Source organism: Hibiscus syriacus, unplaced genomic scaffold, assembly GCF_006381635.1.
Source record: "Hibiscus syriacus cultivar Baekdansim isolate YM2019G1 unplaced genomic scaffold, ASM638163v2 tig00110761_pilon, whole genome shotgun sequence".
NCBI classification, from domain to species: domain Eukaryota; kingdom Viridiplantae; phylum Streptophyta; class Magnoliopsida; order Malvales; family Malvaceae; genus Hibiscus; species Hibiscus syriacus.
The window spans coordinates 301,739-318,248 of record NW_024062849.1 but is presented as its reverse complement, the minus strand read 5'-3'; the positions used below and the strand labels follow the sequence as shown (position 1 = coordinate 318,248).

At 35.5% G+C, this 16,510-nt stretch overlaps 1 protein-coding gene and 1 pseudogene across 1 annotated transcript; both read right to left on the bottom strand.

The window, feature by feature from the left end:
• Window positions 1–1,021: 1,021 nt before the first annotated feature.
• On the bottom strand, window positions 1,022–2,736 carry LOC120139536 (annotated as a pseudogene).
• Window positions 2,737–6,049: 3,313 nt separating this feature from the next.
• Window positions 6,050–9,486, bottom strand: LOC120139495 (serine/threonine-protein kinase SRK2A-like). The gene is made up of 9 exons (XM_039154691.1): window positions 9,219–9,486; window positions 8,932–9,006; window positions 8,756–8,857; window positions 8,589–8,642; window positions 8,404–8,496; window positions 8,213–8,305; window positions 7,062–7,166; window positions 6,866–6,964; window positions 6,050–6,208 (listed from the first exon to the last, which is right to left on the bottom strand). The coding sequence occupies exons 1-9, from the start codon at window positions 9,336–9,338 to the stop codon at window positions 6,050–6,052; spliced, it is 900 nt and encodes a 299-aa protein (XP_039010622.1). The 5' UTR covers window positions 9,339–9,486.
• Window positions 9,487–16,510: the final 7,024 nt, after the last annotated feature.

Genomic DNA, 16,510 nt, shown 5'->3' with positions numbered 1-16,510 from the left:
AATTAACTTATTTGATTTTTTAACTCTTTTTTTTTATTTTTATTTATTTTCTTTTTTATTTCGGGACATTTTTTTATAGTTATTGTCTTTTTGATTCTGCATTTTACTTTAGCTAACATTTTTTCTGATTTTTTAAAGGTATGCTTTTAAATCCATTAAATGTGAGTAATTCAGATCGAACTTTTATCTTTCAATTTAAATTACAATTTTTTTAATGAAGACAACTGGAAATTAGTTAGTACCGAAAGGTCAGTTCAAGGTATCTAAAATTCTTTTTTAGATCTAACCCTCCTCGAGGCTTATTTTTGAAAACTAATGTGATTTTTATGATGGGTGGAAAACAAAGCTTTCGAAAGTTGTAAAAAAATGTTGGCTACCGCCGATAAACGGCGGTCAACGCCGATCTATGGTGGCCGGTGAGGCAGTGACCGACCAGATTCTGGGTTTTGTGGCCGTATTTTTCATTTTAATGAAGAACACGAAGATCACCCATAGAAAATTTGGGTTTTGGCTTTGATCGATTTTTAGGGGGAAATGGGAAATGATTTTTGTTTCTGAAAATTGGCATTTATAGTACCCACCGATCCGACCCGTGAGCCGATCTAACCCAAGGAGGATCCATATGTTTTTTTAAAGAAAAGGGGGGAATTACATTTCTAGTCTCTCACACATTTTAAAGATCTATTTTAGACCTTTAAATCAATTTTAATCCCGAATTTTCCTTAAAATTGACTCCACAGTTTACTTTCCTTTTTAATTTAGCCCTTTTACTATTATTATTTTTTTAATTAATTAATTTTTTTATTATTATTATTATTATTATTCTAATGTTTTATTTATAGGTATATATATAAATTGTATTTATTTCATTTATTATTATTTTCTCTTTTCTTTATTTCTGTTTTTCTTCTTATTATTTATTTTTTATCTAACACCTTTTTATTTACATATATATTTTTATATTTTCATCCTTTTTTATTTATTTTTTCTTTCTTTTCGTAAGATTGTATCTGATCAATCTAAATATTGTTTTTAAAATGATCGGTGGCGACTCTAATCATTTTATTCAAGTCGAAGCCCAATTCCGAGCCCACTCGAAAGACGGCCGCGACATATGTAAAAGAGGAATACTCTGTTCATGTCTAAAGAAATTTCCGGGATCAACCAAGCTCTTCACATGAATCAATCTGTTGAAGTTGTTGTTGAAATATGGAAGACCCCATTTGCTTGCTTGTTTATAGCTGGTGTATACGCCATTGTTATTAGTTCCGAGGTCCAGGTCCCGGTAGTTCATGTAGGCTCGCCGAGGCGATTTCGAAACGTAGGGTTTCAGTATCCGTATAGCCTTCTCATGAAGTTTATATACCACTGAGATGATGCAGCATCTTCTTCTCCCCATGCCACTGCATAATGAATGTTGAATAAATTCCCTGCCCTATGAGGGTACGGCGATTCCGACTCCGGAATATCGTCCATGTTGCCGCCATAGGGGCTGAAGATAAGCTGCAACGATTCGTCTTCGAAAAACCATTGCCAGAGGCCTTCTAGTCCGGTTTCGGGTATAGGTTCCGTGACATAGTCCGATTTCCCTTTAAAGATCACTGCAGTGCCTGTCCTATTGAGCAAGATTTCTAATGGTTCACTTTGTGGGATTTCGGCAAAGTAAAGGATACTTTGGATCCAACTCATTTCAATACAATCTTGTCGTGTTATTCCGAGCTCCGGGAAGCTTTCTTGCATCAATGGAAGAAGATCATCAGTTCTACCAAGATACAAGGAAGTGAAAGAAGCTTGTATTGTTCTTGTTCCATCTTGTCGGCTCGAATTCACAGCTCTTAAAAAGAGTCTGATGTACAAATCTTCATTGATCTTTGGTGCAATGGATTGCCATTTGTGAACAAGCATTGTTCCATTCTCTTCCAGTGTTCTATTCACTGTAAAGACAGTCACAGTCGATGGAACGGTGACTAAGTTCACTTTCCACGCGACGACGACTCCGAAACTGGCTCCTCCGCCACCTCGAATGGCCCAAAATAAATCTTCGCCCATAGAGTTCCTATCAAGAAGCTTTCCATTAACATCGACGAGCTCCGCGTCGATGATTTGATCAGCAGCGAGTCCGTATTTGCGCATCAACATGCCATAACCCCCGCCGCTAAAATGACCACCGACGCCCACAGTGGGACAAATACCTGCCGGAAAAGCAAGTGTTGGAGTTCTTTCCGCAATTCTGTAATATACTTCACCGATGGTGGCACCGGCTTGAATCCATGCGGTGTTATTTTCCGTGTCGACATCTATGGATCGTAAGTTAATCAAATCGATTATCACAAACGGGACTTGAGAAACGTAGGAAAGGCCCTCATAATCATGACCGCCGCTCCGTATCCTAACCTGCAAACCATGACTTCTCGAGCAATTAACGGTTGCTTGGATATGGGAAACGTGGGACGGCGTGACGATGGCTAAAGGCCTGAGGGTTGTAGGTGTAGAAACCCGAGCATTACGAAGGGAAAACGCAAAGACGGATGAAAATGAAGAGTTGTTTGGAGTGTAGATGACAGTGGAGATGGAATCAGGGTTGTTTGGATGCCTAGAAAGGCATTGGAGGAAGCTGTCGTGTTGTTGGTGAGTGTCGCCCAAAGTCGGCCATGAATACGACAAGAGAAGAGAAACTAGGAACAGATGAGGCATTGGGAGATAATCATTAGACTTCATTTTTGTTGGTGTGTTTGAGAAATGGCAAAGGCAAACCAAACATGGGGATTTTATAGCACCAAGGTGAAGGGGAATGTTGAATGCTTTGCGTTGCGTGTGAAATAACACTTCGACCATTCCCATTTTAGAAACTGTAACTTTGTATATCACGTAGGGTTCAGTTATTTTAGGTTTTTCTACTATTAAAGTTTGGGATAGTCTAAATGTACCAAGTGTTTTACTAAACATACCAATTCTTTTAATAAAATAATAAAAAAGGAATGCTTTGTCAGCATTTGGACAGCAACTCACCTTTTTCTATGTTTCATGCGCTGAACTCAACGTACCCAACCGCCTCCCATTCATTCCAACCGGATCTTACACAATATATATTTCATAAATAAATATATAAACATTATTACAGATAATTTTTAGCTCTATTTTTATTCATTATATCGGATTTAAATCTTTAATTCCAATTAAAGAAATCAATATTATTTATAACATTGATAATTTAAATTAGGATAAGTCTACAACGTATGTTGTATACCATATATTATTAAAGCGACATATTAAAATTATTAACTAAAATGTTCTTATTAAGTAAATAATAAATATACGTGTAGTATTTACGCTATTATTTAATTATACATACATGTAAAAAATAAATATTAAAACATTCATTGATAAATATCAAATTATTTTAAAAGTTTCGATGTTTGAATAATTTTTATATTTATATTGCAATTATTTACGTATTGCCCACGACTCCTTTGGTAGGTCGTAAGCAGACTTCTTTGTCGGCTACGATTTGTCGAGCGGTTGATATCACCGGTAGGATAAACATGGGTCGGATAGGGTGGTCCAACCAAACCTGAACTTTGTCCTTAAAAAATCTGACACGATCCGAACCCAATTTTTTTTTAAAAAAGCCCGACCCGATAGTTTGAATTAAATTTGTCCAAATATGATTTGAATCAAACATCAATCTAGTTTTAATCTGGTAATTAAATTAAATCAATGAATATTTGATTTTTATTATTATATTTTTTAGTAAAATGATAGTGAAATGATAGTAACATGATAAACAAAGTCAACAACAAAACGCCACGTGTAGTCTAGTAGGGCCTGGGAAAATAAAACTGAAAAAGGGTTAGTCCACTAATTGTTGTTTTCAACATGACTAAATTTTTTATTATTTTTTCGGTAGGTTTAGTAGTACCCTTAAAGTTTTTATTTGATTGATATACTTTGCGCTCTCGCGTTGGAATACTATATATGTAAGAATATATGAACATTAATTGTGAAATGATTGATAGTTATTTGAATAAATATTATATTATATTCACTTAGATTAATAAAAGTAAAGAAAAAATTATTTGATTTAAGTTTAAAATTTTATTGATGTATACTTCCCTTTTTTAGATTACGTCTTTTAATATATATATTTTTTTATATTAGTACACTTAGGTTTTGTACTCAAAACCTCTATTTCTTTTCGAATAACGCCATGGGAAAATAATTTTTTTTGTTGACTTATTTTTTTAGGAACAATAATGGTTCGATAAACTAAAATTTCCAACAAAACTGACGAAGACAATGAGGAAATCTCCACAAGTTACTTTTGCAAGACTATCGCATAAACTTTGCTTAAATTAAATTTTGATTCCATTATAAATATTTTAAAATAAACATAACCATTTATTTTTATATTGGATGAATATAATTTTGTATGTGTAATATGTAAATATAAAATGATATTTATTGATAATTATTTTAAATTAAATTAAATCAAAATTTTATATATTTATTACACAAAACCAAAGTACATGTATAATATTATATATTTCATTAATGTTCATGCAGGGATGGAGTCGGAACTTAATCCTAAAAGAAGTCGGATCTTTTTAATAGCTTTAAATTTACCCATAGTTTTATCTATATTTATTTATTTATTTCAATAAATATAAATGATAACATCGAATATGCATATTAATTCTATCATTTCTATGAAATAATTAGTAGAAAATAAAAAATTAAATTAAAATAAATAATAAAAAATATACGATTTTAAAACGTGTCAAACTATTACATAATCATAATAAAATATCGTTCATTAGAATCTTGAAATGCATCAACGAGTAACATTGTACTAAATATACTAAAATTAAATATAAGATCAAACATCTTCAATTAATAAATATAATATTACTTAAATTCTTACCTTTAAAAATTGATACTCAATTGAATTTGAATCATTTGGATAAATCTCTGATAATCAAAGTAGATAGAGCTTACTTTATTGCTATCGCAATATTTTATGTTGTAAGAACAAAGACATTACAACTTATTATATTCTATTTTGAGAGACTAAATCTTTGCAAATTTTTTAACAATTCTTATACGATAAAAATTGAATTTATAATTGGGTTAGGGTCTCTTTAAGTCCCAACGACCCTCTGTCCATGCATTCATGTATAGTTTTGATATTTATCTTTTTCAAAAATTGTTGAATTGAATATTTAAAAGTTAAAAGGTAAACACAAACCAAGTTGGTTAAAGATTTTATTGTTATCTTTTGAGATTTTGGATTCTACATTGTGTATATAAGAGTATAAGCATTCATTACTATTAAAGGGAAATATAATTAATGTTAGAGTGCTAAATTGGTTAAAATTATGTCGTCTTTTACAAACACCAAATATGATTATGAATTGGAATTGTTTACTTTTCTAAAATTATGTTTTTGGCATCTCTTGTAGGAAGATCAACAATTACAATTATCCTTAGCCTCAAAGAATTGTCTAAGTTGACATTTGTTTCCACGAAATCCAAATAATTATATTAGTAAAAGCCAAATTACGGTTTGATTTTCTATTTTGCCGACTTCTGAAGGATTATATAATGATAAATTATATAAACTTGCACCTTTTGAATTCCTCCGACTAAACATTGGAGACGAAAGTTCTGAAACAGGGACAGATTTGAACCGTTGATACATACAATTTTAGAAAAGACAAAAACATATTATTAATATAAAATATTAAAATATAAAATAATTTGAAAATTTTAAGGAGACAACCGCCCTCACTGCTCTCCCTAGATCTATCCCTGCGAACAACTAACACAATGAATTAGCAATCCGACGCTGCAAAAACAAATATACAATCCTGCAAAGACACGACTTCGTGTTTTCAAATAACAATACGATTTCATTTGTCATTCAACTGCAATCCCATAGTTAATCCTGGAAACACTACATGCATTGTTTAGTGCTAATGTTTGGGGTCTTATAGTTCAGAACATCAATAATTTTAGTAAGGAAACAACAATTATTGGCTATTGAACAATCTTAAATCCATAAAGACAAGACTATTATCACAACAGTTTGATTGCTTATCGGATTTGGAATACCGCTCCGGTAATACGCAGCTTGTGCTGTGTCTGTTAACTCTCTTGGCAAGTTCTTCAAAAACCAAGGATGGTTTTTTATTTCTTTAAGTGTAATCCTCTGAAAAAAAGGAAATGGCAAAGAGTTAACATCTGAAATTTCAATAAACGAACCTCCAGACATCAGGTCCATTAAACATGCAGTTAGCATCACAAATACCTTCAATATTGAGTTAGACAACAAAGGTGGAAAAAAGGATATTTTAATCCTACCACAGGTAATAAAAAAATTAAAGCCAACACCAATTTTATGCAACCAGAAGATCGACTTCGTATCATTTTTATGCAACCAGAATATCAGCTTCATATCAATTAGCTTTTCTACCTAAAACCAATATTCTTGAAGTTGGATACCTGTGCTAATAATTATAACAAGAAATTGCATATGCATCACAGTGAAGCAAGGCTAAAAGATGTTGATAAGAAAGCATTTTGAAGTTTGGCATTTAAGTGATAATTCCAACATACAACTTTGGTGATCTATTCTTCCTCCAATGTGCTAGTTATTCCAATATCGAACAGTAGGTTTCTTTTTCCTCTCTTCTCCCGTTGGAAAGAAAAGATTTCGTCAATCAACAATTAGAAATGAGAGGGCTACTAACTTACCTATATTGTCTGCTAGATGCTTGTAAGGTTTTAGACAGTCAATAGCTTATAGCAAAAGCATGGATGTGGGGCAATTGCAGTGTTTGACCAATTGACTTAAAATGATACATACCCTGGATGGATGTGCAACAAATAGTCGAGAGAGGAGGTTCCTGCAATCTTGAGATATATGAACATAGTCTGGAATGTTGTACTGAACAGCCATTATTCTCTGCCCAAAAATGTTAACAAGGAAAAGGATTATCATAAGTAATGGAAATATCTCTATTAATAAAAAAGACACAAATAAAATGAAGATTTTCATTTACCTGAATTGTTTTCCGAAAATTCCTAGGGTCCTGTTGATCTTCAAAAGGGTATGCTCCCACCAGCATAACATAAAGGGTAACTCCACAGGACCATACATCTGCCAACTATACAAGACAGACATGACTTATGGTCAACAGTACTTTTATATGTTACTAATAAGATTTTATCAGATTGTGAATTATAAAATAAATACATCAAATTAATGGGAATCGTTGGAAAGGCCAGGTGTGGATTATTTTCAGTAATCAAATTTTCTTATAGTAGAAAGTAATAGAACATTTGAAGTTATGTCATTTATAAACTTAGTGAGTTTGCCATAAAAGTGGAAACAATATTGCTTAAGCATTTTATGGAAATTCTTCCATGCCAATTAAGCTGTGTCTCATTGCTGAGATATACAAACACACAGATCTGAATATCCATAAGAAACAAAATCGTTACCACTAATCATAACCAACCCAGCAATCACACCTTGTGCAGAACTTAAAATAAAGATCAGATCCAAAACGAGAAAGTTATTTAACATACAAAGGCCAAATGCCTTTGGCAGTAACTAATAAGTACTTTTAACTTCAAGCAGGTCACAATTACCATTTATGGGCATCAATCAGTCTCCAAAGTCCAAATAGAGGTACTGTAACAACATAGTCATTCAATAGCCATTCTAATTTTAGCTTGGATAACAAGCGTCCAATATAAAATCTCGTAACAAAACATAACTACTAAGCAAACCTTTAAATTGCATAAAAAAGGATAAATCGCCCGGTTAATTCTCAAATCATCTCTCTATTAACATATTAAGAAAAGGGATCTCAGATTAAGAAAAGAAATTAAAACGGTACTTGAATATAACATGTAAGGATGAACCCGATCCTTTAGAAAATGTCCAAGGTATTACACACTCTCATCGACAAGGACAATTAAAAAATGCATTTCATCACATCACTTACTATCATGCATTCAGAAAATTGAAGAATCTTAAATAATCTCTTCAGATTAGCTCTATGTGGTTACATGTTAGGCATCAAAGTCAGAAGTGGCAGACTAGATCCAAGTCATGTTATTAGATTTTTCAATAAAATGCTCAGCTGAAGATCTAGATTTATTTCACATTGGTACTTCCTTTTGTTTTAAACAGTTCATAAAATACCTTTCCATCATATTCTCGTCGCGATAGAACCTCTGGTGCTATATATGCTGGAGTTCCAACTGTTGATTTGGGTCTCGAATGCAACAGAGAAGACTACAACAAGTGTTATAAAAAGTTAAAACCAACTTAATGATCGAAAAATCAGAAAGCAACTTACAGGTAGGGTAAACTTAATGTAACTATTCCCAAACCTTGGAGTAACCAAAATCGCAGATTTTCAAGCGTGGTGCAGGACTTCCATCCAAAAGTGTATTCTCTAACTTCAAATCTCTATGGCATATTTGCTGCAAACAAGAACAGAAAACATAGAAATAAAGTAGATTTAGTTCTTGCATTTGGCATGCACTGAGAAACATCATGGTTGAGTTTAAATTACCATAGAGTGACAGTAATTGACACCTGAGATCAACTGCTGAAAGAAATATCTAGCCTGAAGATATAGAGAACAAATACAACAATCAAGCACTAAAATACTTGTTTCCAAATAGAAAGTGTGAATGAATAGATTAGAACAACAACAAAAAAAGAAACAGGAAAAAGGACCTCATCTTCACTGAATCTACCAGCACTGCAAATCCGTTCAAAGAGCTCACCACCAGCAGCATACTCCATCACAATCGCTAAATGGGTAGGCGTCAAAACCACCTATAGCATTCATATGCCATCACAAATAGAAGCCTCGAAAATTAAAGTAAAATGAATCAAGAAATGATACTCGCCTCCTTGAACCGGATTATATTGGGGTGTCTAAGAGATCTGTGATTGATAATCTCTCTTGCCACATTCTCATCTATCTGCAAACAAAATCAACTAAGCTTTCCATCAATCCGTTTGGTGTTCAAAATGAAAAGACAAAAAGAAGTATGCAAACTGAAGGAATTAAGTCAATTCAAGCTTTGACTACGATAATACAAGTAAAACCATGAACCAATAAAGAACCCAAAATTGCCAAGGAAATACAAATTAAAGGAAGATGAAAAATGATGGAGAAATAAAAGAAACAAACCTTGTGACCTCTCTCAATATATTTCATAGCAACAAGCTCCTTGGTCTCCTTGTGTCTGAGGAGTCGAGCAACCCCAAAATTACCGGCTCCCAGATCTTTGACCACCTCATATTTCTCCATTTTGCCTCAAAAACGAATACTACAACTATATCAGGTGAGGAATCACTGTATATATAGAGAGAGAGGGAGAGAGAAAATATTAGGAGTGTGATTCAGTAAAGAGTTTCAAATCTGTAAAGAAAATACTGAATTTCGAGGTAATATAAGAAATGAAGAGAGTGTGATTGGGCGGTGGGAGCTGGGAAAGAGACAAGTGCAGCTTGAATCCAATCACTGCCTGTTCAATCATAAGTGTGAACAGCATTATTTTATTGTTTGATTTCCTTGGAATCTGGTATTGAGATGAAGATGAAATGGGGTCTATAACGCCGAAATAGGACTCTAAATGAGATGATACATGATGAGTTATTCGGGATTGATTTTATTAAGATTTAATAAATATTTAAATTTGATTCGAGTTTTTAACGAGTCGAAATGAATTATTTAATATTCAAATTGAAAAATTCGTGAGCATCTCGAAAATATAATATATTAAGATTTTTTTTTTAAATATTAATAATATTAATATTTATGTATTGATTTTTTTTAAAATAGAGTAAAATTTTCATGTATTTAAGGTTAAAGTTCGAGTTTGAGGCTTCAATCGAGTTAAGTTTAAGATTTTTTTTTTCATTTCGAGTCTTTTCGAGCTGCTCACAAACTTCAGTTCAGGATTTCGAGTTCGAGCCGAGATTAAAAATTTTAAACTCACGAGTTTTCGAGTCGAGTCGAGGTTTATTTTAGAATTTTAGAGTCGAGTCGAACTCAGCAATACTCAAACTCGACTCGACTCGTTTACACCCGTACTCGGAGGTATTAGGGCCTCTGGATCTAGACCTCTCACATCCCCCCTTTGACCTTCTTCCTCACTAGATTTCATTGGATATTGCTTTCCTAAGTAAAGGCGAGTAAATTTCAATTCATGCATGTTTAATTTGTGTGCCGACAAAATATGGTCCTCCAATCGAAATCTATTAACTATATTAATTTAAAATTTTAATATAGTTAGTGTCAGAGCAAATTAAATTAATATAGTTAATGTCAGAGCAGTCTGAGAATTTTTCAGATTCCGAGTAAAAATTCACATTCTTATTAAATGAAAATATATTCTAATATTTTGAATAATTAATTTAATATTAAATTAATAAACTTTAAAAAATAATTAAATTTTGTCAAACATTAAACTCCTTCGACAAATTGGGATAATTACAAATATAATCCCCTCCGACAAAAGGAAGCAACTCATGAAGTAAGTGGGTAAGGCTTGGCCGATAGCTTCGATAAAACATCCTTTCCGTCAAAGAAGAGTAATTGTTTGCTCCAACCCTGTACGCGAGATAACACCCGATCATGAAGAAATCCAAAGGCTGCCAACTTATTTCGCCCAATGAGAAGAGGAGTTCCCAAATATCGGCCCGGATTCGCAACCTCAGACACACCAAGGATACCTTGGAGACGTAGTCAGTCGGAACAGGAAGCTTGCGGGCAAAAAATAGAGGCTATACTTGGAGTAATTAACTACCTGACCAGAAGCAGTAGCATACAACCTCAACACCTCTCTAACACAGCAAAATTTAGCATTCGAGTGGCGGAAGAACAGGTGGCTGTCATCCGCATGTAGTAGATGAGTAATACGGGGACCTAACGGGCATGTACGTAGTCCTCGAAGCTGAACGTCACGTTGTTCTGCTGCTAACAATGAGGACAGACCTTGGGAGCATAGATGAAATAAGAACAGCGAAAGTGGATCACCTTGTTGGAGTCCCAGTTCAACCCAAAAGGTATCTGTGAGGCACCCATTAATCCGGACACGATACGTCACCAAAGAAACACAAGATAAAATAAGGGAAACCCATGTGAGCAATTTAATTAACTGCTGCATTGAGTGGTTCATGTCACTCACTCTTTGAAGTAACTGTGCACGTTCCACTCTCCTTTTGGGAGTATGCGCATTGAGTGGTTCATGTCACTCACTCTTTGAAGTAACTGTGCACGTTCCACTCTCCTTTTGGGAGTTATGCACGGACGTATGGGAGGTTTTCGATATAATGCGCAGTTTTTAAGTGGATTTTGATGACCAAATCATATTATAAATATGAGGTCAGCCAAGGTTCCTAAGCATCATGTTAAGTACAGGGTTATTTTTATAAATATGTAATATGATTTATTTATTATAAAAGTAAATGTAACCATAAGATATTGAATAAAAATTCTAACGTCGCCTAAGACACCGAAGATGTAAGCACATTGCTAAACCTCGTTAAAATTATTGCGTTCTTTCTGTTTTTTTTACCTGATTATTCAACACACCACAACCACAATCATTCATTCTAAGCACCACAATCACAATCATTCATTCTAAAGCATTTCATTTGAGAGTATTTGGAAATCTATTTCATCGAAGTGAGATTTTGAGTATTTAGAAGACCTTCAGTGGTTCGAGTTTTGTGCCAGCCAAATTCAGAGTACTCGACAGTGGTGACCAATGGCGGTTTGAGTTTTTACAGTGATGCAATCAAGTCTCAGATTTCGACCTACAGTATAGACAATGGCTAAAGATATCTATAATAGATTATTTTCCGCTGCGTTTGTGCTCGTTGAAGGAATGACCATTCCACACTGTAAGCTTTTTCCACATTGAACTTCAACGCAACGCCACGACAAGTACCGGGGGAGCAGATTTTAAGTAATGAACCGACTCATGGGCAATTACACGTTGTCAGATATAGAACGAACAAGGAGAAGTGCCGCTTGATTCTGGTGGATGCAAACATCAAGCAGAGGGCGCAATCTATTCACCAGCACATTCGGTATGATTTTATAGATAGCCGTACATAATGAAATTGGCCGAAACCGAGTCATCTGCGTTGGGTGGTCACTTTCAGGATAAGAACAATCACAGTTTAGTTAATAGCAGCCAAAGATGCTCGCCCTTCCAAGACATCAATACATAAGGTGATCACGTCTTCCCCAATGAGAGGGCAGAATTGACGGTAGAAGCTGCCAGGAAGTCCGTCAATACTTGGGGCTTTATTAGGGTGAATCTGGAGAAAAGCTTCATGAACCTCGTCTCTGGTGAACACAGCAAGGAGATTGGCATTCATTTCCTCTGTGACAACCGGATGGACAACGTCTAAAAGCTCAGGACTGCAGGTAGGTGAAGAAGAATGAAATAGAGACTGAAAGTAAGCAAGGACCTTACCATGGATTCCCAGTTGATCATCGACCCAAGTACCATCTGATGTACATAGGCGGCTTATATAATTCTTCTTCCTCCTTCCAGAAGATCGAGTATGGAAGTATGTGGTGTTGGCATCACCATGAGAAAGCAATTGCACACGGGAGCGTTGCCTCCGGTACGCTTCATTACGAGAGAGAAGCCTTTGAAGTTCATCTTTTAACCGACCAAAATTCCGAAGTTCAGAGGCTGAAAAAGGCCCTGCAAGATTATTACCGAGGGAGAAGCCCTGCAAGATTATTACCGAGAATATAGGCGCACAGGTACCATCCCCCCAACTTTTTTTTTTTTGGCTTGAACTTATTTGTTTTCCAAAACTTTTGAGGATAAAACAATGAAAGAATTTGAGAAAGTGTTGTTCTCATGATGATGAACAAACTGCTAACCATGCATCCAGCTTAGGGCTATAATAAAGTAATAATGGGAGCTTGAATATTTGCTCCTCGTATGAACATTAACATACACCTGTTTAGGGTTACCATTTTGCTGTTTCTTTCAGCTTTGTAACAGCTGACAGGCAGCCTTGCTGCTTACTTTACAATTTTACCACAATACAGCTTTCGTCCATTTTTTTCTTTAAGGATAACACTAGATTCACTCCATCACAGTGATAAATGTATATGATTTTAGTGTAATTTTAAAAAGTTTAATCTCTTCGTTCCTCTTTATTTGTTTTCCCTTTGTTAGTTTGCTTGATTCGCTGCCTGCTTCTTCGTTTCATTCTTCTTTTCACTGGGTTTTCTGTTTTGGGAAGTACTAATATGTGTTTGGGATTTTGTTGTAAATTTCATCTTTTGTGTGTTTCAGATCTGTTTACAAACCCTTTCCTTTTCTTTATATTTTCTGCTGGTTGGTAGATCATAATTTTCTCTTTCTCTATCATCTGATTTTTCAGTTTCATTTTCAGTTATCAATTTTCGAAAATTGTTGAAATAACAGTTCAATTTCTTGATTCGAATCTTTTATGTTTTTGTTTTCTGGTTTATCCTTGGGGTTTATCTTCTCCTTGTTCTGCTGATCTCACTTAAGCTTTAGCGCGAAACCTTAGCTTCACAAACAACCCTTCACTGTCGGTTCCCAGAAAACCAGAATTTTGCTACTCATCTCCTCCTATTTTTTGCTTTTGTTTCTCTTTGGGCGAGCTTATTGTTTGCAGAAATAGCGTTAAAGAAACACAATTTCCAAAACCCAGATTTTCCATTTTAGCTTCTTTTACTCTTCGATTCACTTGAAGTCCTGGACTCCTTTGATGCTATCCTTGGAGTCGAGCTTTCTCTTCTCACCGGATCCAGGCTTGCTCTTCTCCTTAGTCTCTTTTTAAATATATTTATTTTAGGGCCTATTTTTTAGTTTTATGATCTAGTTCTGTAGGGATATTTGTTCGATATGAACTATTTAGTTTGTGAAGCTGTTAATTTGTGAAAATCTGCAAATTTTTCTGCTTAAATTGAGTGAGTGGTTTTAGTTGCGATTATTACTGGAAAAAGAGTGTGAAATTACTTTTGTTTTATATGAAATTGAATCCTGAGCTCTTTTTGAACTTCTAATATGTTCTCTTCTAGTAATATTTACTTAAAAGTTAAATTTTTGTATGATAGATTTTCTATTAGATTTAAATCAATCATTGATTTCTAGCTGTTGCCTAAAGTTAAGTAAGATAGTGTTAATTTGTCTAAAAAATCTTATTAAGTACCAAATAGGCTTTTTAGTACTCCTCAATTCTCTAGCGTTTTATTTGTGCATTTTCAGTCTTTTTTGGATTCCTTTTTCATAGTTCCTCATAGCTTCGGTTATAGATGATCACTTGAGGTCATGTCATTCTCTTAGATCACATGGGGCGTATAGGGGGAGGGCTCGACAGAGTGGTGACAAGGAGACTAGACTTAGAGTTTGCTCGTTGAATGTTGGCTCATTAAATGCTAGGCTGTTGGAGCTGACTGACGTACTTAATAATAGAAAAATAGATTTTGCGTGTAAACAAGAGACTAGGTGGAAAGGGGCTCGCACCAGAGAGTGTAATGGGTACAAGTTGTGGTATTCAGGCATAGATAATGCTAGAAATGGGGTGGGTATCTTGGTATCCTCTAGGCTCAAGGAAAATGTAGTTGAAGTTTGTAGATACGGGATAGGATCATGATGATTAAGGTTATTATAGAAGCGAAAGTGGTGAATGTCCTTTCAGTGTACGCCCACACGTTGGCCTAGGGGAGGGGAGAACGTTGCTTCTGGGATCAGTTAGATGATGTACTTAGGAGCATTCCGGAGGACCAAAGAGTTTTCATAGGGGGAGACTTCAATGGCCATATAGGTAGTGCAACCGACGTGTATGACGGTGTTCATGGGGGTTTCGGTTATGGTAGCAGGAACGATGAGGGGCGTATGTTGCTTGAATTTGCTGCTGCACACGATTTGGTGGTCACTAACTCCTTTAATAAGAGAGATGCGAACTTGATTACGTTTCATAGCGGGGGACATTGTACCAAAATCGACTACATCCTGGTTCGAAATCGGGATCGATGGGCTTGCATTGACTGTAAGGTGTTCCCTGAAGAGGCATGTACATCACAACACAAATTGTTGGTTTTGGTGTTTCCGCGTACCCCACGGGCGGAGCACTCATAGGAGGGCTAAACTGGGTAAACCTAGGATCCTTTGGAAGAACTTACATGAAGCGATAGCTGATGAATTTAGGAGTAAGGTTTTGTCTAATACAGGTTTTGGAACTACAAACTCAAATAATGCAGATTTGTTATGGAAAAATATGGCAAATTCCATCAGAGAGGTGGGCAAAAACACCCTGGGGTTATCGACAGGGAAGCCCAAGGAACATAAAGAATCATGGTGGTGGAACGACAAAGTCCAAACTAAGGTGAAGACAAAGCAAACTTGCTTCAAGGAGTTTCTACAATGCAATGACGACGCAGAAAGGTCCACAGCTAAATAAATATACAAGGAGGCAAAGCGGGAAGCCAAGAAAACGGTGGCTAAAGCAAATGATAAGGCATACGAGGAAATGTACAAGAGATTAGACACCAAGGAAGGACAAAACGACATCTTCAGGCTTGCAAAATTTAGGGAGAATAGGAAAAAGGATCTAGGTAGCTTTAGGTTTATTAAGGACAACAATGGTGTTCTTTTAGCGAAAGATCATGATATTAAGAGGGTTTGGGGTAGTTATTTCTTTGGCTTATTTAATGACGGTGTCTCTCCCTGTAGAGATAGTACCGTGGATGGGTCAGCCGACCATCATACTACGGCCAATGACTGCCCTACAAGTAGGATTGGGTTTGAGGAAGTCAAAATGACTCTTAGAAAGATGGGAATGGACAAAGTTGTCGGTCCTGATCAAATTCCTATTATTGTGTGGTTGGCCTTAAGAGAAGAGGGGGTTAAGTGGTTGACCAACATCTTTAATATTATTTTAGAGACTTCCAAGATGCCAGAGGAGTGGAGAGAGTCTACGGTGATACCAATCTATAAGAATAAAGGAGATCCCCAATGTTGTGGTAACTACAGAGGTATTAAACTACTCAGCCATACCATGAAGCTATGGGAAAGGGTGATAGAGGCAAGGTTGAGACAAGTTACTAGGGTTTCGGAAAACCAATTTGACTTTATGCCAGACAGGTCTACCACGGAGGTGATTCATCTACTTCGACGGCTTATGGAGAAATATAGGGAAAATTCTAGAGATCTTCACATGGCGTTCATTGACCTTGAGAAGGCTTATGATAGTGTTCCCCGCGATACGATCTGGAAGACTTTGGAAACGAGACAGATCCCAACTGCTTATATCCGAGCGATTCGTGATATGTACTGTAGATCTACTACATTCGTCAGGACTAGAGTTGGCAACACCGAGGCATTTCTGGTGGAAATCGGACTCCACCAGGGGTCGGCCCTTAGCCCTTACATCTTCGCCTTGATTATGGACGAAATCTTTTGTGCAACACCA

What these genes read in the sequence shown, in the direction of transcription:
- LOC120139495 (XM_039154691.1), bottom strand. Translation starts at nt 9,338, where the DNA reads ATGGAGAAATATGAGGTGGTCAAAGATCTGGGAGCCGGTAATTTTGGG. An exon ending in GTAGATTCAGTGAAGATGAG is followed by an intron (nt 8,643 to 8,755) that starts GTCCTTTTTCCT and finishes CTATATCTTCAG; the next exon opens with GCTAGATATTTCTTTCAGCA. An exon ending in GCGATTTTGGTTACTCCAAG is followed by an intron (nt 8,306 to 8,403) that starts GTTTGGGAATAG and finishes CACTTGTTGTAG; the next exon opens with TCTTCTCTGTTGCATTCGAG.